This window comes from Ictalurus furcatus, chromosome 13 (genome assembly GCF_023375685.1).
Source record: "Ictalurus furcatus strain D&B chromosome 13, Billie_1.0, whole genome shotgun sequence".
NCBI classification, from domain to species: domain Eukaryota; kingdom Metazoa; phylum Chordata; class Actinopteri; order Siluriformes; family Ictaluridae; genus Ictalurus; species Ictalurus furcatus.
The window spans coordinates 3,638,594-3,664,575 of NC_071267.1; the positions used below are offsets into that span (position 1 = coordinate 3,638,594).

General features: G+C 39.7%; 1 protein-coding gene across 1 annotated transcript; it reads left to right on the top strand.

The window, feature by feature from the left end:
* The first annotated feature begins 1,197 nt into the window (after positions 1-1,197).
* On the top strand, positions 1,198-25,052 carry LOC128616749 (NACHT, LRR and PYD domains-containing protein 3-like). Its single transcript, XM_053639542.1, has 13 exons — positions 1,198-1,253; positions 10,837-10,953; positions 11,113-11,234; positions 11,695-11,811; positions 12,221-12,275; positions 12,520-12,724; positions 13,013-14,786; positions 15,931-16,104; positions 17,964-18,137; positions 20,026-20,199; positions 21,990-22,163; positions 22,387-22,560; positions 22,691-25,052. Exons 3-13 carry the CDS (start codon positions 11,182-11,184, stop codon positions 22,725-22,727), a joined length of 3,111 nt encoding a protein of 1,036 aa, XP_053495517.1. The 5' UTR covers positions 1,198-1,253; positions 10,837-10,953; positions 11,113-11,181; the 3' UTR covers positions 22,728-25,052.
* Positions 25,053-25,982: the final 930 nt, after the last annotated feature.

The following is a 25,982-nucleotide window of genomic DNA, read 5'->3' on the forward strand; positions in this document are numbered from 1 at the left end:
CTGCCTCTGCCAGCGCAGGTATCTCCAGCAATGAGCCAGAATCCACTGTGCCTTTATCAGTCAAGCAAGGATTCTCCAATTTGGCCAAGCAAGGCCTCTCCGGAGCCAGTTCAGGTAAGCAGGGCCTCTCTGGCAATTACTTCGTTATGGGCTAGATCACGTATCTTTCAATAAGCACCACCGTGTTTACCACGAGCTATAGACACATTTAGATCCAGACAGTCATCAGCCCGCATGTTAGAATTGCTTTGCATAATGTTCTCAATCTGGTTTGTGAACACGTACACATTGTAATCGTTGTCAGGTGACAAGACAGCATTAACATCAGAGAGTAGACTAGGGCCTCTCAAGGTAATGTTGATTAAACCCCCATCACTGGTCAGCAGTCTGGAAAATGACACTATTTCAGACATGATATCATGTGGAAATATAGTGTACGCAGCCAGGTCTGGAGCGGTTATCACACACATATTTATACAACGCCGTATCTCCAAATTATTAAATCTGAGTCTTGGTACCACCGTATAACCACCTTCTCCACCCTCTCTTACAATAGATTCAGTAGACGATTCGGACAACCCAAAATTTAGCTCTGAAGGATTAAACGATCAATACGATTTGCTGTCTGACCCCCACCCCACCTGTTGTGAATTTGAATCATGGTCTAACGACAAAGTTGGAATTGATTCTGCTTGATTGTCAGCCATTGATCTAGCCATGTTTAATCATTCCAACAACGTATCAATGGTAGACTCAGATCTATTGTGATCCTCCATTGTCCGAATTAAATACTGTAATGTCTCTGTGTCACCGGGCTGTTCAAAGGAACAAAAACCGTCGTGGTCGCATTTTCTAGATTTAATTACTGCTCCCTGATTACAAACTGTTTCACCACAACGCTTTGACATTTTTAAAAGATTATTTATTTATTTATTTATTTAAACAAAACTAGTAAAAAAAATCACACACAGTAAATGTAATAAGTTAAATAGTCAAATGTTTAAAAAAAAGAGTTAAAAGAGTGTTTATTTTTCGCTGTTGTTCCATTTTAATGTGTTAATACACTGATGATTCAAGTGAGTATAACGCTGATCAGTCATCTATTAGGATGGTCTGAATCCTGCACTCTGGGATCGATTGCTTTAGTCTCCGCCCACATACCTGGAGGAAAAGCGGTAATTTTCCACTCGAGTAAAGCTCTCGTGGAAGTAACACCGACCGTCATGCTTGTGATTTATTTCTCCTCTATATAGGTATGTTGTGCATGTTTTACCCACCTGTTTTATCTGTGTTAACTTGCTGACATTTTGAGACGTACTTATATTATTTTAATATTTTGTTTCTGAAAGTTTTTGAGTAGAGATAAGTAAGTATTGTCGTGTGTGTGTGTGTGTGTGTGTGTGTGTGTGTGTGCGCGCGCGCGCGCGCGCGTCCTCGCCTTGCACGGAAAACCAGAAAAGCGCTAGCTTGTGTTTAGCCGTAATTTGGACTTGAAAGTCGTATTTTTATGTGTACTTTTATTTAAATAATGTTTAATGCACTTTAGGTTCACTGTTTGTTTGTGTGTATTGTTGTATTTTTGACAATTGATTCGAGCAAAGCTCTCGTGGAAGTAACCCGACCGTCATGTTTGTGACTTATTTCTCCTCTATATAGATAGGGGGACAACATAAACAGATAGGAATCAGTAATTACTACAAGTAAACACACAGATGTATAAAAAAACGTATTGTACAACTCACCCGAGTTTGGTGTTTTTAACTCATTGTACAATCTGCTGTAACAACTCCGTCGTCAGATATTGGTCATGGCCAACGCGGGGAATCTCCCCAGCAAGGAGCCTCTGGGTAGCTATAATATGTTTATGCATGATGGTGTGTTGTTGTAAAGTATCCGTTACAGATTGATTATAAAAACGCTGTTTCTTTTCAAGGCTGTCCAGACGCGCTCTGAATACAGCAAAACTCTTTATTTATTTTATTCTTTCTAGGCTTCGTTGACACAAGCCGTACACTAGAACCCATGATTTTGGAACACGTGTGTCGATCCATGAGCAGTAAACAAACACAAAGAAACATAAAACCACATTTAAACATAGTCAAATATCTAATTATTACAACACTTACCGAGCACGGGGTTATTCGACCTGACTCGCCGAGCCGCACAGCCTGAGTTCGATCCTTTTGTGTAAAATAAAAAGTATATGCTAATCATTCTACACATACACAACACATAGGCACGAATACTTATAAAATAATAACACATGTACGTACCGCTTGCCTTGTTCAGAGACTTGATTTTGTCTATGATGTCTGGAATAGACATGATGTCAGCATCACCTGTAGCGTTAGATACCTGTTTAACCATTACAACAGACCCCTGAATTCATTTATAAATAAACATTCTTAATAATGCATAATAATAATAATAATAATAGAACACTTACTGTTGCGATAGACAGCCATCTCCTATTTGAAGCATTCCTCAAAATAAAAACAAAACTTTAGCGGTGAGGTAAAATGAGAACCCGCCGGTTCGTCTAAATTACACAGCGCAAACACTGGTACACAGCCGAGATCTTAGAAACTTCTGCGTAACTGACTCTGCTTTTCAACACAGTGCTTACCTATTTGTGGGGGTTTTGTAAATCCATTAACACCCCAAGACACTAACTCATTATCATAAACAACCTGATAGGATTACACCATGACCCTGGTCATAGAATAAGTGTCTCCCCCACAAAACTCCTGGTCAGGAAAAACACAGTCATAAATTAGGTGTACCTACAAACTGTCGGTCAGGAAAACACAAAGATCATAAATTAGGTGCACATGCAGAATTGACTTGTAGAGTCATAAATTAGATGCACATATCCTACAGAAACTGTCTGCCGGTGAAACACGTGTATGGGCGGGGTTTAGAGAGTGAGAGAAAGGTGTGTCTGAAACACGTGTGTAAGGGCGGGGTTTAGAGAGAGAGAGGTGATTTGGTTTTATTATCATTGCTGTGTTACCCCAGCGTATGGAAGACATCTCGCGAACTTATCTTCTAGTTTAAACAATACGGCGATTCTTTTAGCCAACACTTTGACATTTTTACCTCAAAAGGATCTTTGTTTAGAAGTCATGTAATATGCACGATTCTTTTTAAACAGCTCTTTTAATAATTTTTACGTCCTAAAGGTTTATGTTTGAAAGACACGTAATGCGCACGATTCTTTTAAACAGATTCTTTAAAAAAAAATGCTTTTTATTCAAAGGCAAACCGGGCTCCCTAAAAACGTAATCAACATTTGTTTTCATTTATTTCTCAAACAGATATTCTATTCATATATGTACACATTCAAACATCATGGTTTTCTAACAATGTGGTTACACAAACGAAATACCCCCACACAGTAACACAAACACATACCCAATATTAACCATTGACACGCTTTTTCAGATGTATTTTACCCCCCAAAAAACAGATTCATTAACATAAATACCTTTGTTGGGGGCTCCCCCCCCCCACACACACACACCTTCACCACAGCCCAGACACACAGGGCCCAGATTGACCCACTCATACCGTCGATAGGGTTACCCCCACCACTGGTCATAAATTAGGTTACCTACCAAAATGGTGGTCATGAAAGCACAAAGGGCCACAAATCAGCACAGACTACTTTGATTGACAGTTTGACAGAAAGTGTATGATATAGCTACTGCCACTGAAGTTGACAGCTGGGGAAGGCAACTTGCAATATACAGTGGTCATATTGACTAGAATGCGATTGTATAGAAAGGACCATTGGCTAGACAGCACAAGGTCTCCTACAGTGAGGGGAAAAAAGTATTTGATCCCCTGCTGATTTTGTACGTTTGCCCACTGACAAAGAAATGATCATTCTATAATTTTAATGGTAGATTTATTTGAACAGTGAGAGACAGAATAACAGAAAAAAAATCCAGAAAAACGCTTGTCAAAAATGTTATAAATTGATTTGCATTTTAATGAGGGAAATATGTATTTGACCCCTCTGCAAAACGTGACTTAGTACTTGGTGGCAAAAACCCTTGTTGGCAATCACAGAGGTCAGACATTTCTTGTAGTTGGCCACCAGGTTTGCACACATCTCAGGAGGGATTTTGTCCCACCCCTCTTTGCAGATCTTCTCCAAGTCATTAAGGTTTCGAGGCTGACGTTTGGTAACTCGAACCTTCCGCTCCCTCCACAGATTTTCTGTGGGATTAAGGTCTGGAGACTGGCTAGGCCACTCCAGGACCTTAATGTGTTTCTTCTTGAGCCACTCCTTTGTTGCCTTGGCCGTGTGTTTTGGGTCATTGTCATGCTGGAATACCCATCCACGACCCATTTTCAATGCCCTGGCTGAGGGAAGGAGGTTCTCACCCAAGATTTGATGGTACATGGCCCCGTCCATCGTCCCTTTGATGCGGTGAAGTTGTCCTGTCCCCTTAGCAGAAAAACACCCCCAAAGCATAATGTTTCCACCTCCATGTTTGATGGTGGGGATGGTGTTCTTGGGGTCATAGGCAGCATTCCTCCTCCTCCAAACACGGCGAGTTGAGTTGATGCCAAAGAGCTCCATTTTGGTCTCATCTGACCACAACACTTTCACCCAGTTGTCCTCTGAATCATTCAGATGTTTATTGACAAACTTCAGACGGGCATGTATATGTGCTTTCTTGAGCAGGGGGACCTTGCGGGTGCTGCAGGATTTCAGTCCTTCACGGCGTAGTGTGTTACCAATTGTTTTCTTGGTGACTATGGTCCCATCTGCCTTGAGATCATTGACGAGATCCTCGCGTGTAGTTCTGGGCTGATTCCTCACTGTTGTCATGATCATCGCAACTCCACGAGGTGAGATCTTGCATGGAGCCCCAGGCTGAGGGAGATTGACAGTTCTTTTGTGTTTCTTCCATTTGCGAATAATCGCACCAACTGTTGTCACCTTCTCACCAAGCTGCTTGGCCATGGTCTTGTAGCCCATTCCAGACTTGTGTAGGTCTACAGTCTTGTCCCTTTCATCCTTGGAGAGCTCTTTGGTCTTGCCCATGGTGGAGAGTTTGGAATCTGATTGACTGATTGCTTCTGTGGACAGGTGTCTTTTATACAGGTAACAAACTGAGATTAGGAGCACTCCCTTTAAGAGTGTGCTCCTAATCTCAGCTCGTTACTTGTATAAAAGACACCTGGGAGCCAGAAATCTTTCTGATTGAGAGGGGGTCAAATACTTATTTCCCTCATTAAAATGCAAATCAATTTATAACAATTTTGACATGTGTTTTTCTGGATTTTCTTGTTGTTATTCTGTCTCTCACTGTTCAAATAAAGCTACCATTAAAATTATAGACTGATCATTTCTTTGTCAGTGGGCAAACTTACAAAATCAGCAGGGGATCAAATACTTTTTTCCCCTCACTGTATGTAGGTAGTCACCATAGTCTGAAAGTAGGTTTACTTCCCAGACTCAGGTCTCCATCAGCCTCCTGCTGAGGTGTTGGAAATGTGGAAAGGAACACCCACCAGCCTAGTGCAAACTGAAATTCAGGTCCAAGAAATGTGAAGTGAGAAGTACCATCTTGAGTTTCTCCCTGAGGTCAACACTGGCATCAGTGAAAAAGTGGGTACCAAAATGAAAAACATTACTGGGCCATCAGAGATCAACAGGCTGATAAACTCCATCTCTAAAAACTTGCACAGCTGATTGGAGGTGCTATTGCACATGCCCACTAGAGTCACTTTCTGTCTGTAGAACAATGGCAGCGCTTGAATTGTTTGCCTCAATTTGATTTTTAGTCACTGGATGAACAACTTCATCAACTTGGTGCATCAACTTCAGGCAGAGAATGCTAAACTTAGATGAATGGTAACACAGGGTTTTTCCTCAAGATCCTACCTTGAGTTTCCTAGATGCATGACAGGAAGCATTGTGGTGGGTTGAGGAGGGTGAACACCCTGGGGTGCAGCAGCCTTGTGCACAGTCTTGTAGTATTAATATTAAGAGTCTTCTGCTGATTCTAATACTGTCTCTGTCAAGCCTGCTGATGAGTTAGCTGAGGTTAAAGAAAGCCTCCGTAAGAAGCAAGCTCATTTAGAGCCTGGAGTTTCCTGTCCCCCAAACTATAATAGGATCACCTGTACCCCCAAGTGTTGAGACTTGTAGCTCATGGTACCATTTCCAGCCAGACAAAGACGAATATGTTTACATATTCGGATATAATGAGTCTTTATTTTATTAATTACATATACATTACAGCACAGTGACATTATTTTCTTCGCATACCCCAGTATGTCAGGAAGCTGGGGTCAGAGCACAGGGTCAGCCATGATGCAGCGCCCCTGGAGCAGAGAGGGTTAAGGGTCTGGAGCAGTGCTGGGGCTTGAACCCACGACCTTCAGATCAGTAACCCAGAGCCTTAACCACCAAGATATGATGTTATAACGGTTTAATTTGGCTTGTGAAATCGACAGAAAAAAAGAGACAAAATACAGACAGGGGAATAGGTGTTATTCTGCAGGTTTATAGGTAAAAATTCCCACAGCTGAATATCAAAACTTTAGCTAGCATGTTATCAGTGGTCTACAACTGAGCCCTGGGCCGCAACACAAAACTCAATAGCAGATAAAAATCTAAAATCGTTTTAAAAGATGAAATAATCTTTCTTTAATAATCTTACACATACTTACAGGTTGTGATTCAGAAGCACAAGATTGTCAGAGCAAAGTGGGAATCGTCCCACTTTTCAGGAGTAGCCTTGGTGTGTACCTGCTGTGTACTCGCCCAGGTTCAGGAAGCTGTCCTCAGTAAAATGCGCTATGCACAAGCAAACGTTTGGGTTTTACTGCTCAGGAACAACGTGATAAATAAACAGTAACCACCGATTCCTAATTTCGTCCAAATAGTTTGTATTTGTTTGAATGCAAACCAAAGTTTTTTCCATATTTTTACATTTGGACTTTTTGTAGCAGAAAACAATACACTGTAGGGCTGCACGATTATGGCCAAAATGATAATCCCGATTATTTTGATCAATATTGAGATCTTGATTATTTATCATGATTATTAATTGATTTTAGTGACAACATATTTTTTATTGCACTTTCACATGTATTAAGTTTTCTCATGCCACAATATAACACACAAGTAGGCAAGAGAAAACTTGAGCTGGTCAATTATGACAGAATTTAGGAACATAGTGTGATCCATGAAATATTAATTTGCCTTCTGATAAACTAAATGTAATATTTTCAGTTCATCTTACAGACTGTATGCAAAAAACAACCGTTAACCTGTTCCACCTTGTAAACAAATACAATAAACATCAGTGTTTGAAGTTTGCTCGTCTTAAATATAGTTAAAGCTACACTATTAGACATTTTCCACTGTCATGGTTCTGGGCCGGAGTCAGTTCTCGAACCGCTCTGTGTATATTGTGTAAATATCTGAATAATCTCATAGTGTGTGATTGGAAAAGTTCATTTACCTGTCAGATGCAAAGCGCTTTAGTTTAATGGTGTTCATTACTGATGCTCTGATCAGGATTTTTACAAACGATACCGATCCAGATACAGGAAGTCTATCATAAACAGTTAAATGTAAGCTCTCTGCTCATGGTCACTGTTAATTGAATTAAAATAATAGCAATGAGAAATACTGTTGATTAATTGATAAACAAACAGCATAATATATTTATTTTAAAATATCTTAAACAATAGACAGTCCTAATTAAGAGTAGACTAACACAAAAATGATTCATATTAGGAAAAAGGCTAATAGCTTTCTAAGGAAATAGTGATCTAAGCTTAAGGTCAAATTGATATTAAATGCAACCCATAGTAATTAAGCATTATTTAATTTCTCATTTTATTTATATTTTATGAAGTTTTTATAATATCTATTTTTTTTAATTAAATGGTTTATTTATAACTAAGCACATATTCTGTCTTTACATTTTAGTAGTTTTATTTTGTTTATCAGTTTTAGTACAGTGTCCATGTCTGCCAGTGTACTGTATGTTTACAGACTGAACAGTTGCTACTCTTGATTAGGATTAGTGAGGAATTATTTAATAAAGAAGTTTGAATTAAACCCACCATGTAGCGTTAGCATTATTATTAATTTACTCCACGCGAAGCCACTGTGTCTACACGAGCAGGTGAAAGTTCAGGTCATTTTGCGGGATCAATAAAAGATGGCGGTTGTGAGATCAGGCAGTTGACAGAAGCAGATGATGTTCAGTGTTACTTGTCATCATAATGACTTCTCTGCAGTATTTACACACTTGTTCGGTTGACTGAGGAGATGAAAAGCAGTGTGAAAGTAACTCGGTGTAGATGTATTTTGGACTTCCTCTAGCTTTTATTCCGATTGTATTATACAACTCCGAACAGGTCACTCGCACCGGTGAGAATAAATATTTATTCACAGTCACACAAAATACTTTTCAGTCACAAATGCGAGTGAAATGGTTGCACTGTAGGACCCTGAGTTTATCTGCAAAGTTTTTCCCGTTCGGCGTGATGAGGTTTAATGTCCCCGACAACCTCTGTAGTGCCATTTAGCATTGTGCTAATTTCATGATTTCCCCTCGCGCAAGCGCTGGAGCTCGAAACGAAGCTAGCAGCTCGAGGGCTAAAATGCTAATTCCGTTTCGGGATTTTGGCACTACAAAATGACGTCATCCCTGTGCCGCTCTATGTGATTGGCTTTAGAGTAGGAAGCGCTTGACGTCACAAGATGATGTCATCCCTGCGCCGCTCTATGGTGATTGGCTATAGTGTAGGAAGCGCTTGATTTGATCTGTAGTGGAGTTTTCTATGAGCGGAGGACGAACTTTAAATGTCAATATCGCAGTCGATCATGTTCATTTAATCGTGCGCAGTCAGAATCGTAATTGCGATCGATATTCGATTAATTGTCCGGCCCTAATATACTGTCATTTGTTATTTCTCTTTATATTCTTGTTGAAACATGTCAGTAACATGGACGTAGGAGCCATTATACATTGGGGGACATGTCCCCCACATTTCAAAATCTAGGTTTTGTCCCCCACTTTTTCCTCATATCAAGTTTTTTTTTTTGCATTGCCTGCATTCTCTGAGGATTTCTCAGTTGGAGTCTCCAAATTAATCAATTCCACAGCTTTTAGAAACACAGTTCAATAAATAAAATGAGCTTTCTCTGTAATAAGCACAGGGGTCAGACTCTAGTATCTAGGGCTCACTGAACTGTTTGCCTCTTGCCAAGCTTGAGGAGAGCAAAGTGTCTGTCACTGCAAGGCAACAAACTAAACCTGGTATGGATTTTCAGAGAGATATTTCCCTCTTCAAATATTGTAGAATTCTCATCTCTGTGTGAACATTTTGACTAACCATACCATTAAATCATTTATGGACACGTAGCAATGGCACATACACGCAATTTTGGTGTGCTAGCTAACTTGCAAACGTATGCATATTTGACAGTTTCATAGCTAAATAATTATTTTGACAATAAAATTGTTGATCAAAACCAGCAAAAAAATTCATGGGCTGAAATAGCTACTATATTCAAATTCCTACCTCAAATACAAAGTGGTAAATCTTACATCTATACGTCTGTGTGCTCAAGTGCGTCTGAATGCTGTGTCGTAACCGCCCTCACCTCAGGATGCAAGGTGTGCTTCCACTGAGGGTCATGGAATATCTCACTCTCAATTTCTATATACACTTTTGGGTCGTATTAAAGATCCATTTTTTCTTATGTTAAAAGAACCAACAGATAATATGACATCCTTAAATTTGGAAACATTATAGAATCTCGTTATGAAAATTCAAATAGTTCGATCTCCTTACCAGGAGGTACCTCACCCCGATTTATCATCACTCGTGGGGTTAAACAAGTCCCTATTTCTCCATTTCTCTTTGTAATGAAAGAAATTATTTACAGAAATGCTTTCTATTTTTTATTACAAATTCAAACATAGCTCCATTAAAGGTACTTGGGCAACCAGTAATCACCAGCCAGTTAGCAGATGATACAACCATCTCTATGAAGCAGCTAACAGAAGCTCAAAAAGATATTACATACAATTCACATTTTCTCCAATTCCTCCGTTCTAAAGCTAAATTTGAATAAGTGTGAGCTAATTCCAGTTCAGCAAAGACGCTTAACGGAGGCTTACAGCATCCCTATAAAATCCACAGTTAAATACTGGGGCATGTAAATATCCAAAGATTCAATTGAAAGCGTAAATATGATTGTGTGGAAAGTAGTAGATGAATGCCAAAGTATACTTCGCTCATCGTTATTAACGAGATATTAGCTTATTGGGTAGAATATTTTAACTAAAATGGAAAGCATACTGCATACTCAAACTAGAGCTATTAAAAAGATCAATCAGGTTAATTTTGATTATATCTGGATCAGGAAAATTAATTTTTTTTCTGATCAGGTTTTGATTTTATAAATGGGACCTTGAAAATGAATTGGTTAAAATCTAAATCTAAACAACAAACAACTTCTGGTTCCATATTCCCAGAGAAATATTCAAGAAATTGGGAGGGATAAAATTTATACTTAGATATGATTTCAATATTCAATGTTTCCTGTTTAAATTATCCCACTTTCACCAGCAGGTCATGTTATATTGGAAACAGTTGCACCTCCAGGATTATTTTCTATGCTGTAATTACAAAACTAAAAGATTGGAGACGCCCACTTTGAAGATAAAACCGGAGTATTTATGTTTTGTAACATGTGAAAATACGCTGTTATATTTTTACTGTTTAATGTTTTACTGCAGAATCACTAAAAATCCACCATTAAATATTGTTCATTTACACACACAGACACACACACACCACTGCCCCTCCCCCTCTGCCGGAACTGGAAGAAGGTGAAAGTGAAAGTCAGCAGCTCCATTTTGTGTCGAGGGGAAAATAAACCATTTCAGGAGTAAAAACACAGTGAGTATCTAAATCTAAAGCTATAATATATAAACACACTGAATGTACACCAGATGCAGTAGAGTTTTGTGGGTTTGTACTGAAGTTTGAATGTACACAGGTTGTTTTATGACTTGATACCGTGACTATTTCCTGTAAGTGAACTCTGTGCTGATACAGGGTTTGATTTAACACACCGATGTTGGAGTGAAGTAAACGTGTGTCCTGCTGTAATCTGGAGAAGGAGACATGACCTCCAACATGAGTGTGTCTGGAGAACAGGACTTAAAGAAAGACGAGAGGTGAGTTACTTTTCCATTCACCAACAATAAATACACACCGTCTCATGGGAACAGATCTGTATCTCTAAACACTCACTAGTTTACAGAGGAACTAAACTTTGGTTTAAGGTGTTTAAAAGCAGTGAATACATCACTGATCTGATCTAAGAACAGTTTAGAGAAATCATTCACTGAGAGAAGAGTAAAAAGGACTGTGTAATGTGAAGGAGAAGAGCAGTGTAGCTTTGAGTCAGTGAACTCTACAGGCTTTAAGACCCAGCTGAGTCAGTTATCTGTGATTGGGACTCCTGACATCAGTGTAATTCCTGAGGTATGAGGCGTGTCTCCTGTTTGAATAAGTGTGCAGACTGTAGCTGAATTAAAAAGATGGAATTATTGGTGTTTAATGATGAACACATTGTGTAACAGTGCTGAGACAGCAGAGTATTAATTATTGCTGATATTTCTGTTCTAATTACAGAATGATGGAGGGAAAGAGATCAGACTCACCAGAACCCAGCTATGTCTCCATGAAGAGTGACCGGTCAATGAAACTTCCAAATAACTTCAGAGACGGAGTCAGTTCTCCTGATGGGAGGTCAGTACAGTGAGGTGTTTTACAGCAGTGTTCCACCTGATCAAACTCACTGGTCTCATTATGAAGCCCTTCATGAGCTTTATCAGGTGTTGAAGCAGTAAAACACTAAAGTGTGCAGTGCTGCAGCTCTCGGACTGGCAGTGAGGAAAACTGCTTTAAGAGTTCAGTTCAGCCTGCAGTCCCTGAGCTGGAGGGTCTGTGGTGCTAAACAACAACATTTACACCTGGGACATTAATGACTAGATCACTATTTTATTCATAAACATGTTAGTGTCAGTGAGGAAACCCTGAAATCAGTGTATTGTTTTAAAAAGATAGTGTTAAATATCTGTCTCTGTATGTATTAGTGTGTTGTGCAGCTATGAATACATATAGTCTATATTACATCATGTGTTTTATTTGTTCACAGACCACAAAAGAAGAAATCAAACATCAGCAGAAATCAGCTAGACTCCATATTCAAGGTGTGTGTGTCTTTTTAATGTGTGTAACTTGTGTGTGAGTAGGTTGCAGGTTTTTATTTAAGATAATGATAGTTCACAGGTTTATCGATGTGCAGCAGCATTGCTTGTGTCTTTTGTAATCAGACCAAATTTCAGTTGTAACTGTGGTAATGGAAAGAGACCTTTCTTCTTTTCATAAAATTAAAGCATCTCTCAGTGTGTAACATTATAATATTTAGATGTGTTCCTGTGTGTTTCTAACCAGGAGCTGGAACACAAAGTCATCACTCTGATAAAGAATGAGCTGAAGAGGTTTAGGAAGGTCCTGAGTCCAGATTACCCAGCATGCACTGAGAGGGAGGTGGAGGATGAGGAGGATCTGCACAGTGTCAGAGAGGGAGCGTTGAAGATCACACTGCACGTCCTGAAGAACATGAACCACACAGATCTCGCTAACACACTGCACAACAGTAAGAGCTCTGAGTCATGGCTTTATTCCATCAGGTTCACTTTAGAGAGAGGAAATAGTTTTAGATATGAACACTTTTAGTTTGAAGTATGAGTTTAGTATCATGTACATCTGGTGCTTTTCTGTTTTGTTCGTGGTCCAGTTTGTGATTACTCTGTAAAGTGGTCCTGTTCTTTCAATAATATTTAGTCCATGAATCAGGAATGAACAGCAGCATTTGAAAGAATTTTACATGTTATATTGTGCTCAGTGATTTTGCATTAAAACATGTTATTACTTTGTTTATTAGAGTCTGTGGCCTCTGTGTATCAGACAGAGCTGAAATCCAGCCTGAGAGAGAAGTTTAAAAGAATTAATGAAGGAATCTCACAGCATGTAAGCTCAGCACTTCTGAATGAGATCTATACAGATCTCTACATCACAAAGGGTTGGAGTGGAGACGTCAATAATGAACATGAGGTGAGACAGATTGAGACAGCGTCCAGGAGACCAGCAACACAGGAGACACCCATCAAATGTAATGAGCTCTTTAAAGACAAGTCCATCAGAAGAGTGCTGACTAAAGGAGTTGCTGGAATTGGAAAAACAGTCTCTGTGCAGAAGTTCATTCTGGACTGGGCTGAAGGAAAAGCAAATCAGGACGTCACCTTCATGTTTCCACTTCCCTTTAGAGAGCTGAATCTGATGAAACAGAGAAATCTCAGTCTGATGGAGCTTCTTCATCACTTTTTCCCAGAAATGAGAAAACTAGAATTACTAGACTCCTACACAGTGGTGTTGATCTTTGATGGTCTGGATGAGTGTCGACTTCCTCTAAATTTCCAGAAGAATGAGAGATTGTGTGATGTGACAGAGTCAGCCTCGGTGGATGTACTGCTGACAAACCTCATCAAGGGGAATCTGCTTCCCTCTGCTCTCCTCTGGATAACCTCTCGACCAGGAGCAGCCAATCAGATCCCTCCTGAGTGTGTAGACCAGGTAACAGAGGTACGAGGCTTCAGTGATCCTCAGAAAGAGGAGTACTTCAGGAAGAGGATCAGTGATCAGAGCCTGGCCAATAAAATCATCACATGCATGAAGTCTTCAAGAAGCCTCTACATCATGTGCCACATCCCAGTCTTCTGCTGGATCTCAACCACTGTTCTAGAGAGAATGTTGGGTGAAGCAGAGAATGGAGAGGTCCCCAAGACTCTGACTCAAATGTTCACACACTTCCTGATCTTTCAGATCAAACACAAGGACCAAAAGTACCATCAGAAATGTGACCCTGATCCTCAGCAAACCAGAGAGAGTATCCTGGCACTGGGGAAACTGGCTTTCCAACAGCTGGAGAAAGGAAACCTGATCTTCTATGAGGAAGACCTGAGAGAGTGTGGCATTGATGTTGGAGAAGTGGCAGTGTACTCAGGAGTGTGTACCCAAATCTTCAGAGAGGAGTTTGGGCTTCACCTGGGGAAGGTGTTCAGCTTTGTACATCTGAGTGTTCAGGAGTTTCTGGCTGCTTTATACACATTTCTCCGCTTTATTTTTAGAAAGACAAATGTGTTAGTGGAGCAACGCATTGGACTTTTCCATTTCTTCAGCAAGTCAACCATGTCTGATTTCCTCAGGAGTGCAGTGGACAAGGCCTTACAGAGTGAGAATGGACACCTGGACCTGTTCCTCCGCTTCCTTCTGGGTCTCTCACTGGAGTCCAGTCGGGCTCTGTTACGAGGCTTAATGCCACAGACAGGAAGCAGCTCTCACAGCAAACAGGAAACAGTCGAGTACATCAAGGAGAAGATCAGGGACAATCCATCTCCAGAGAAATCCATCAATCTGTTCCACTGTCTGAATGAACTGAATGATCATTCTCTAGTGCAGGAAGTACAGACTTACCTGAACAGAGGAGGTGACGGTCGTCTCAGGAGAACCAGACTCTCTCCTGCTCAGTGGTCAGCTCTGGTGTTTGTGTTACTGAACTCAGATCAGGAGCTGGATGAGTTTGATTTGAGGAAATATGACCGATCAGAGGAATGTCTTCTGAAGCTGCTGCCAGTGGTCAAAGCCTCCAGAAAAGCTGAGTGAGTATTTTTATTTATAAATGTATTACTGCATGGTTTGTTATTTTAATGTAAAACTGAACTGCACTGTTTGGATTAATGCTTGTTAATAGTTACTCTAATCATTTTTAAACAAACCTCTGGTATTGTTACAGAAGATTGTTTCACTTTTTACACTAACACGTTACGTCTGCACTGAGATCTGGGCCATATGGACAAAACCTTACATCACCATTTATTACCTTTTCTCTAAAACTGATGAAAATGATCTCTACAAAATAACTGCATGTATTCTTGACTGCTTTTTGATCATTTTGTGAACTAAACACCAGTGAAAGGCACTTTTTCTTTTCTCCTTTTACTTGAAAGAGACACTGAACAGAACTTCACAATTGAGAACAAGAAAAACATAACACTGTCACCATGGGAACAATATGAATACAACATGTGACATTGTGTGTGTGTGTGTGTGTGTGTGTGTGTGTGTGAGAGAGAGTTAAAGGTACAGGAGCAGTCTGGCTATGCAGCTACAGCACATATTAATTTATTTTAGACATTTTAAAGCTCACACATCTGATGTTATTTTTATTTATGCTATGCTAACAGAAAGAATAAGTTAATATTACCTGTCTTACATTTTACTGTCTGTTTCTGTTCTGTTTCAGCAACAAAATATTTCCAAACAAAGCCATAGCACATCCTGCTCCTTTTTGTTCAAACGGGAGATTTCTTATTTATTTTATTTATTTTTTAGTTGGAGACCTTTTAACACGTACTTTCATTAAAAATGGTTTCAAGTTTCAGTTATAATAAAGTATTTGTTTAAACAAAAAAACATGTTTTCAGTCCTTTAAATAACACTGTGACTGATGATTTTTTATTATTATTATTATTATTATTATTATCAGTTACAACGATCCTTAAAGGAATGAAAACAGAATGCTCTTTTGTTTGAACAAATGCTTTATTATAATAAAGCATTTGTTTATAATAATAATAATAATAATAATAATAATAATAGTACTGATCTGGTGTCCTGTCCTCTGATTTCTGTGTGTGAGAGAAACACACTCACATTTCTGTTACATGGTAAACTTTAGCTGGATTATGGCTGTGTTTGTTTGTTTGAGGTCAGAGTTCTGATATTTCATCATTTCTCTTCCAGGCTGTGGGAGTGTAATCTGACAGAGGAAAGCTGTAGAGTTCTGTCCTCAGTTCTCAGCTCAAACTCCTCCAGACTGAGAGAACTGGACCTGAGACACAATAACCTGCAGGATTCAGGAGTGAAGCTGCTCTCTGCTGGACTGGAGAATCCACACTGTACACTGGAGACACTGAGGTACACACACACACACACACACACACACACACACACCAACAACAGTAATAATAATAATAATTATAATTAAAATAAATGAAAAAATGGCACTGAAAGTTCACCCCCATACGATTAATCAATTATTAACAATAAATAAATAAATAATCGAGCAACAAATCGATTGTGAAAATAATCGTTAGTTGCAGCTGTGTGCTTAACTGCTGGTGAGCAGGGGGATGGGAAAGGGGCGGAGTTTTAGCTCCCTGCAGGGCAAACAATTCACACCTCTCCACGAAAACATTGAGACAGAGATAAATCGGAGAGCAGGAGTAAAGCTTTTTTGATAATAAAACACCACATACAACTGCCACAATAAAATTATAACATTTAACCCAAGATCGGACTTGTATAAACGTTTACTACCTTACATTACCCACATAGACGAAAATCCAGTTCGCTCACGGTTTTATAAATCATGCACATTTCCATCGGTATAAAGTCCATCAGCTTTATTGAAGAAAACAAACGCAAAGTTCCATATTTAATCACAAATGTCCTCTGCAAAATGCATTAAGTGTTTTGATATCCCACTCCTCTGGAATTTAGTAATTAGCCATAAACTGAACTGAGACACATTCTAAAAAAGCTACTCTGCTTTGGCTATGCTGAACAACCCGCCTCCTAAATTTTAATCGGGCAGTCTAACTTGATTGACACCCACATGGACCAATTGTAGATACTTGTAGCTTTCAAACAAGCCCAAACTCGACATGATTGACCAGTCAGGGGCTGAGAAAATCAAACGCGTAATCAGCACAACCAAACCTTTTATGCATGCATCTGTTGGTCTTGAGTTGTGTGTCAGCGGGTACAGGGCAATCAGCACAGCGCTACAGGGCCGTGCAGAGAAACTATCAGTAAATGGCAGCTCCGCTCTAGCGGTCTTCCTGCAAAACTTTATACAGCAGGTTTTTGCATGTTTGGCAGTTCTTTTCTGATTGCTAGTTTTCTACTGGTCACTCGTGTGTCTATCATTTGAACCATTAGGAGAGCAAGTGCTCCTTCACCTGGGGCTCTGGCACTATTTTTAATAAACATTATATTTTATAAGTATGTTTCAGACTTTTTGTGTGTGTGAAATTACACATTGTGTAACAGAGTTCATGCTACTGCCATTTGTTTTCATTTTGTGCCATTTGGAGAGGTTATTTTGTGCCCTTAAAAAAAAAATTGTTTGCTATTTCTAGAAGTCTGCCATTTTTAAGGGCTTTGTGTCATTTAGAGATGTTTGGTGCCATTTGGAGAGGTTTTTACCTGTGTTTGGATAACCTTACACACAATTTTAGTGGTTAGAGATAACTTCCTCATATTTTGGTGTTCATGGACAAGTACTTGGGGCATCTTTGAGACCAGGAATGGGGTTGATATCAACATTTGCTGTGAAGATATAACAATTGTGTTCAAAGTAAATATTTTTTTTATAATTTAAAAAAAAAAAAAAGAAAATTCTGAATATATTGCCCCAGGTAGGCTAGGTAAAAGAAGAAATACTTGAAATAACTGCTAATTCTTAATGTCTTAAGTGTCTACTTTCATATGAGCCATTAACCACTACTGTGTTGTGTGAGATCACAAAACAAATCAATGCTGAACTCAGGTATGTGTTCATACCTGCCGGTGGAATGAACGCAAGTGTCGGGGCTTAAGGGGTTAATAACATGCCAATACTAGTTTATTGTTTATACACAGGCTGTTCATTTTATATTTTATCCTGACATTAGAACCTTGTATTCAGGTAAACACTTTATTTCCCACCTGATGGAAACACCTCATTTCACAATCAGATAAATAAATCTAACACTTCATCATTTCTCTTCCAGTCTGTGGAGGTGTAATCTGACAAAGGAAAGCTGTAGAGTTCTGTCCTCAGTTCTCAGCTCAAACTCCTCCAGACTGAGAGAATTGAACCTGAGTGACAATAACCTGCAGGATTCAGGAGTGAAGCTGCTCTCTGCTGGACTGAAGAATCCACAATGTACACTGGAGACACTGAGGTACACACACACATGCACACACATGCACACACACACACACACACAACAGTAATAATAATAATTATTGTAATTAAAATAAATGGAAAAAATGGCACTGAAAGTTCACGCCAATACGATTAATCGATTATTAACAATAAATAAATAAATAAATAATCGACCAACAAATCGATTGTGAAAATAATCGTTAGTTGCAGCTGTGTGCTTAACTGTTGGTGAGCAGGGGGATGGGAAAGGGGCGGAGTTTGAGCTCCCTGCTGGGCAAACAATTCACACCTCTCCACGAAAACATTGAGACAGAGGTAAATCAGAGCAGGACTAAAGCTTTTTTGATAGTAAAACACCGTATACAACTGCCACAATAAAATTATAACATTTAACCCAAGATCAGACTTGTATAAACGTTTACTACCTTGCATTACCTACATAGACAAATCCAGTTCGCTCGCGGTTTTATAAATCATGCACATTTCCATCAGTATAAAGTCCATCAGCTTTATTGAAGAAAACAAACGCAAAGTTCCATATTTAATCACAAATGTCCTCTTCAAAATGCATTAAGTGTTTTGATATCCCACTCCTCTGGAATTTAGTAATTAGCCATGAACTGAACTGAGACACATTCTAAAAAAGCTAATCTGCTTTGGCTATGCTGAACAACCTGCCTCCTAAATTTTAATCGGGCAATCTAACTTGATTGACACCCACAGGGACCAATTGTAGATACTTCTAGCTTTCAAACAAGCCCAAACTCGACATGATTGACCAGTCAGAGGCTGAGAAAATCAAACGCGTAATCAGCACAACCAAACCTTTTACGCGTGCATCCGTTGGTCTTGAGTTGTGTGTCAGCGGGTACAGGGCAATCAGCACGGCGCTACAGGGCCGTGCAGAGAAACTATCAGTAAATGGCCGCTCTGCTCTAGCGGTCTTCCTGCAAAACTTTATACAGCAGGTATACTGGTCACTACTGGTCACTCGTGTGTCTATCATTTGAGCCATTAGGAGAACAAGTGTTCCTTCACCTGGGGCTCTGGAACTATTTTTAATAAACATTATATTTTATAAGTATGTTTCAGACTTTTTTGTGTGTGTGTGAAATTACACATTGTGTAACAGGGTTCATGCTACTGCCATTTGTTTTCATTTTGTGCCATTTAGAGAGGTTTGGTGCCATTTGGAGACTTTATTTTGTGCCTTTAAAAAAAAATGTTTGCTATTTCTAGAAGTCTGCCATTTTGAAAGGCTTTGTGCCATTTAGAGAGGTTTTATGTCATTTAGAGATGTTTGGTGCCATTTGGAGAGGTTTTGTGCCATTGTGGAGAGGTTTTTACCTGTGTTTGGATAACCTTACACACAATTTTAGTGGTTAGAGATAACTTCCTCATATTTTGGTGTTCATGGAGAAGTACTTGGGGCATCTTTGAGACCAGGAATGGGGTTGATATCAACATTTGCTGTGAAGATATAACAATTGTGTTACAAGTAAATATTTTTTTTATAATTAAAAATAAAAAAAATCTGAATATATTGCCCCAGTTAGGTTAGGTAAAAGAAGAAATACTTGAAATAACGGCTAATTCTTAAAGTCTTAAGTATCTACTTTCATATGAGCCATTAACCACTACTGTGTTGTGTGAGATCACAAAACAAATCAATGCTGAACTCAGGTGTGTTCATACCTGCTGGTGGAATGAATGCAAGTGTCGGGGCTTAAGGGTTAATAACATGCCAATACTAGTTTATTGTTTATACACAGGCTGTTCATTTAATATTTTTATCCTGACATTAGAACCTTGTATTCAGGTAAACACTTTATTTCCCACCTGATGGAAACACCTCATTTCACAATCATATAAATAAATCTAACACTTCATCATTTCTCTTCCAGTCTGTGGGGGTGTAATCTGACAGAGGAAAGCTGTAGAGTTCTGTCCTCAGTTCTCAGCTCAAACTCCTCCAGACTGAGAGAACTGAACCTGAGTCACAATAACCTGCAGGATTCAGGAGTGAAGCTGCTCTCTGCTGGACTGAAGAATCCACAATGTGCACTGGAGACACTGAGGTACACACACACACACACCAACAACAGTAATAATAATAATAACAACTTTATTTATATAGCACATTTCAAACATAAAATGCAGCTCAAAGTGCTTCACAATGGAAAATAAAATAATAAATATAGTATTAAAGGAGATCTATTTTAAGCCTTTTTACAAGATGTAATATAAGTCTCAGGTGTCCCCAGAATGTGTCTGTGAAGTTTCAGCCCAAAATACCCCACAGATCTTATACCCTACTGTAAAGGCCCCTTTTTGGGTGGAAGCAAAAACAGGCTGTTTTGGTGTGTGTCTCTTTAAATGCAAATGAGCTGCTGCGCCCTGCCCCCTTTCCGGAAGAGACCAGCTCCTGCTTCTGATACTACATTAGCTGTGGAATCTGCTAACAACCTTATTCACAGAACAGCCTGGTGTAAAATGATTCACAGAAAACCTACACAATATTCAAAAAGACGATCACCTTACTGTATTGTGCATAATAAAGGTGTGTTTTCGGGTTGAAAATAAAAATGACGACATAACTCTGGCACTTTAGCCGCATTAGCCATGGAATCGGCTAACAAGCTCATTCGGAAAATCGATTTGCAAACATTCCCAAAATATAAAGTGCGATATTTCCGTCTTCTGGATATGAAGCTGGATCACGAACAGTGGGTACTGATCCATGCATGAGAATCAAGTTTTTATCAAATCCTGCTTTGTATTGACCCTCGTTCACAAAGTAGTCTGGTGTGAAATGATTTTAGGTATTTTTGGGGCACATTTCCTTCAAAAATAAAACTTCACTGCGTCTTCAGTGTCTCTGATGCCGTGAGTACATGAAGACTCTCGTGTTCATTCTTAGCGTGGAGAACATGGCCGATGGTGTGCAGCTCACTCAGGGGAGGAGCTATGCTAATAGGGCAGAGTCCCTGGGCGGGGCTTGTTCCAATGTGATGTCACGTTAGTGCGAAAACAAAAACGGCTCATTTTGCGACTCTGTTTATGATTTATTGGGAATATAAAAAAAGAGTGGGTGGATTTTTACCATCGTAGGGTGGTTGTGTACACATTCTGCCGACGCACATTTATGTTCAAACACCATTTAAAAGAGAGAGAGAGGTTGACTGTAAAGCCTGCCTGACGAGAAAAGTGATAGGTTAGTTAGCACAAAGAGAGACCAATCAACACCGATTTAACTCTGATCCAACACCTCATCAACCTTTTCTCTCAACATCCTGTAAATGTTCCATAACATTACATTTTAATTTGCACATTAAAGAGTTCTTGTGTAAATGCTCCTACACACTGTTTATGAAGAAATTAATTCGTATCCAGTGTGATAAATGAGGCCCAGTGTTGTATATGAGTAAAACATTGAAGTGTGTGTTTTATATGGTGTGGATTAGCATTGTTTCTGCTGTTGCGCTTTGTTTTTCTCTGTGTGTGTGTGTTATGTGATTTGTATGTGTGTGAAAGTTAGATTAAGCTCCAAAGAACAATGAACTCCAAGAGTTTTAGTGTCTCTGTGAAACTCAGCTTTGTGTTAATGCTGAAATATCTACATCACTTCTCACATCAGAACAAAGTACATTTATTTCTACAGCGTGTAGATCAGTGTACATTACACACACATTTACTTTAATAACATGCCAATACTAGTTTATTGTTTATACACAGGCTGTTCATTTTATATTTTTTATCCTGACATTAGAACCTCGTATTCAGGTAAACACTTTATTTCCCACCTGATGGAAACACCTCATTTCACAATCAGATAAATAAATCTAACACTTCATCATTTCTCTTCCAGGCTGTGTGTGTGTAATCTGACAGAGGAAAGCTGTAGAGTTCTGTCCTCAGTTCTCAGCTCAAACTCCTCCAGACTGAGAGAACTGGACCTGAGTCACAATAACCTGCAGGATTCAGGAGTGAAGCTGCTCTCTGCTGGACTGGAGAATCCACACTGTACACTGGAGACACTGAGGTACACACACACCCACACACACACACACAGAACAGAGTTTTAATAAACACAGCTACATCCAGTTTCCATCTGTGGTGATTGTAATTGTAGTGATGTGATATATTGTCATTGTAGTGTGTGTGAGATGGAGAGTAAATGTTCTGTATATAAATATTTTGTGTAGTTGATGTTTTCAGAGCTAAAACTGAGTGTGTTAAGTGTGAGGAGGTTTTCTTTCTTGCAGGATGTATAACTGCAGTATTACAGATGAAGGTTGTGCTGCTCTGGCTTCAGCTCTGAGGTCAAACTCATCACACCTGAGAGAACTGGATCTGAAGGGTAATAATCCAGGAGAATCAGGAGTGAAGCTGCTCTCTGATCTACTAAAGGATCCATACTGTAAACTGGAGACATTATAGTGAGTTACTGACTTACTGTCTCTTTACTCTACTCTACTGTATCATACTGAATAATGTGTGTGTGTGTGTGTGTGTGTTGGTGTTTATGCTGCTGATGTGTGTTTACACTGATGCTCTTCTGTCTTTCAGCATTAACTATAATAAATTCACCAGGACTGGCATATGACGGGAGTCTCACCTCAAACGTCTTCTCCAGGATAAAGCAGTTTTGGTGAAGAGTTAGAACCCGTCCCACATTTCCAGCAGTTTGGGAGCTGAATCATTAAACGTAAAGGGACCGAGCAGATACAAAGCCAAGAACAGGCAGAAGGTCATACACAGGAGAAATCAACACACGTAACAAAATATTTGCTGTACAAAACAATGGCAACGATCTTCCCCGGGGATGGAGACTGACGAGGCTTAAGTACACGTCTGGAAATGTACAGTCGACTGATCCCAAAGCACGAGGCAGGAGCAGGCATGTTAATGGTAAATGGTCTGCACTTATATAGCGCTTTTTTAACCGTAGTGGTTCCAAAGCGCTTTACACTGTTTCACATTCATGAGGTTTGTGCCAAAGAATAGATGTGAAAATACAGTGGAAAATTTCCCTTGCAACCTGCCAACCTTTGCTGTGACATGAACACAGTGTCTTGGTCAACCCAGGAGATGATTTAGAAAATTGCCTATGCAACAGTGTGTGTTCAGCATGCATGGAGGCACTGGTTCTGTACAGTGTTGCATGAAATAAGACCAGAAAAACACAAATCAATACCCTCATGCGCATCTCTCTAATGGCCTGATGAGGTCCATGTCAATTGTTTCAGCTGGGACCTTGAATAAAGGTAATGGGCACAATGGTGCTATTGGGGTGGCCAGTGGATTTGCAGCTGAAATTAGTAGCCTGGTAAGAATTGCTTCCACAGCTCCTTTTTGATGCACCAGTCGACTTAAGACTACCCCTATGAGTTGATGTTTGGCCAAAAACCTAAGCTACCAGTGGATAGTTTGCTTGATGGTAGTGAAGAAGATGGAGCCCATTCAGATTGGGTGGACCAACACCAAAAGTTTTTGACCTCCATTTATACCAGTTCCCGAAGGCACTTGGAGACTGGTCATTCACCATAGGACCAATTGCCCTGACTCAGTAGCAATACTACCCCCTGGCACTTTAGTGTATTGTAAGAATCATTTGCGTGGTTGCCGTAAGACTCAGGATGTCTGGCGCTCCACTGTGTTTGAGATTGTGGCCTACATTGATGAAGTGGGAACGCTGTATAAGATCAGACCACATGGAGAAGATGGACCCATTAAAACTGTCCATTGCTTAGAACTTAAGCCTGTTCTTACCTGGCAACAATATGCCAGGTAAACCAATGGGTCAGGTCTACTGGCCCTTTCCATCCCCAGGAGTGAGTCGAGCCAGAAGGACCTAGAATTGGAGATTATTCACAAGTGGCCATAGTCCACACGAGAACGGGTGTAAGGAACTCTGAGGGTCAAGTCTATGTTGATTCTAGTTCTCAGCCCTCAGTGCTTCAGTCTAGTCCAACAGGGGTACAAAATGATTACTCTCTTATGAGTATAGGTTCATCTTTAGCATCTCAACCCCAGGTGACCACACGAGAGCAAGAGTTGAATTTAGAAACTTCTCTAGATCTTCATATAGCTCAGTCACTTGATCAGACAGGAATGGGTTTAGTTTCTAGGACATCCTTTAGGCGTTCTACTCATGGGACTCTCAGTGTTCACCGGGATGGTGACCATTGAAGGTTATGGTGAATTTGGCAAAGTTTGTTGGAGGCGCTGTTGCACATGCCCACTAGAGGGTGCACTGATTCTTTATACACATCACTTCCTGTCTATAGAACCATGTCCAGTGCTTGAATCCTTTGCTACACTGTGATTGTTGGTTGCTGGAAGAACAAGTTCAGTTGCCGGCAAATGTGTGTTATAAATGTGCCAACGCCCTTTATACCTACCTGGACAGGCTATTATTTCAGGGGCTTGGTAGCGTGTGGTCATAATTTGTCTGCATCGCATTGATTGTGTGTTGGTGTGAAGATGGAAACAAAACCCAACAATACCATCAAACCCATATGTGCTTGTTGAATATCCCATTACAGATTTAGTCCCCCTTTGCTGTTATTATAACCTCCACATTCTAGGTAATCTTTCCACTTTATTTTGGGATTTGTGTATTTGAGCATGCATTTCACCTCCTGCAGAGGAGACTAAAAGGGGAAACCCCTCAAAACAAACAACAATTGAAAGAAGCTGTGGTAAAAGCCTGGAAAAGCACCTAAAAGAAGAGTGTAACAATTTGGTGATGTCAGTGGATTGGTGCTTGATTTATTTATTGCAAGGAAGGGATATGCAACCAAATAGTCTTATTTACTTTGATTTCCTTGAAGACTATCTGTTCCAATATTTTTGCTCACCTCAAAATGTTCTAAGTTGTTTAACACATCTAGATGTATATATCAGGAAATTAAAGCTTCAATGTTGATCTGTTGTCTCATATTCATCTTTTGAACTCAAACCCAAATGTCTTCAATGTATAGCAAAAGCAAAAGAATTCCAATACTTTTGAAGAGGACTGCATGTATGGCAAGGTTGACTGAAGACAGGTGGGGCTGATGGCCACTGATTATGATTAAGACAGTGCTCTCTGCCTCCCTCTATTGATGTAACAAGTCAGTTGTCTACTTACACCACAATCCATTACAAAACTACAGACTCCCATTCCTATTTGGTGTTCAAATCTTCATAAGGAAATGTGCAATGACTTTTTACAAGTATGGATTCACCACAAGAACATCATAGATCTCCCAACATGCTTCACGGCCTACAGACATGGCCGCCATGATCTACACTTCCCAGAACATGCGTGCGCGCACACACACACACACACACACACACACACACACACACACACTTCCTCTTTTTCAGTCACCGGAGTTCTGATCAGGCACACCCAGAGGTGTATGTACAGGGCAGGCAAGGTAGGCAATTGCCTGGGGCCCCACATACTGAGAGGGCCCCTGAGGGTTGATCATTTAAATTATCAGAAATTTTCTTCTTAAAATAATGTGCAGCAACATCTCAGCAACCCCCTTAAATGGGGCCTCTTTGTGGGGCACTGTCACATTTGAGGACTCATTTATGCTCCACCACCCCTTCACACTCGAGTTGCATGAGCTTAATTCCTGAAAATGAATCTGAAAAATGAACCTGTTAAGATTTTGCTGATACTGGAATCAGAATTAAATTCTTGGACCCATACTACTGTTACCTTCTCAGTACCGAGTTTGGGAAGAAGTCACACAGACACAGAGTTCAGTCAAAGCTTCTTAGTTTAATGTTGAAATTATCAGAATATATATATACAGAAAGGTGGAAGAGCTAGATCATTGCTTGATTTGACTAGGAACAGAGA

Bases quoted from the DNA above. Each gene is read 5' to 3' on its own strand.
- LOC128616749 (XM_053639542.1), top strand. From the start codon at position 11,182: ATGACCTCCAACATGAGTGTGTCTGGAGAACAGGACTTAAAGAAAGAC. The intron at 12,276-12,519 runs GTGTGTGTGTCT...GTTTCTAACCAG, and splicing joins AGCTAGACTCCATATTCAAG to GAGCTGGAACACAAAGTCAT. The intron at 16,105-17,963 runs GTACACACACAC...TTTCTCTTCCAG, and splicing joins TGTACACTGGAGACACTGAG to TCTGTGGAGGTGTAATCTGA.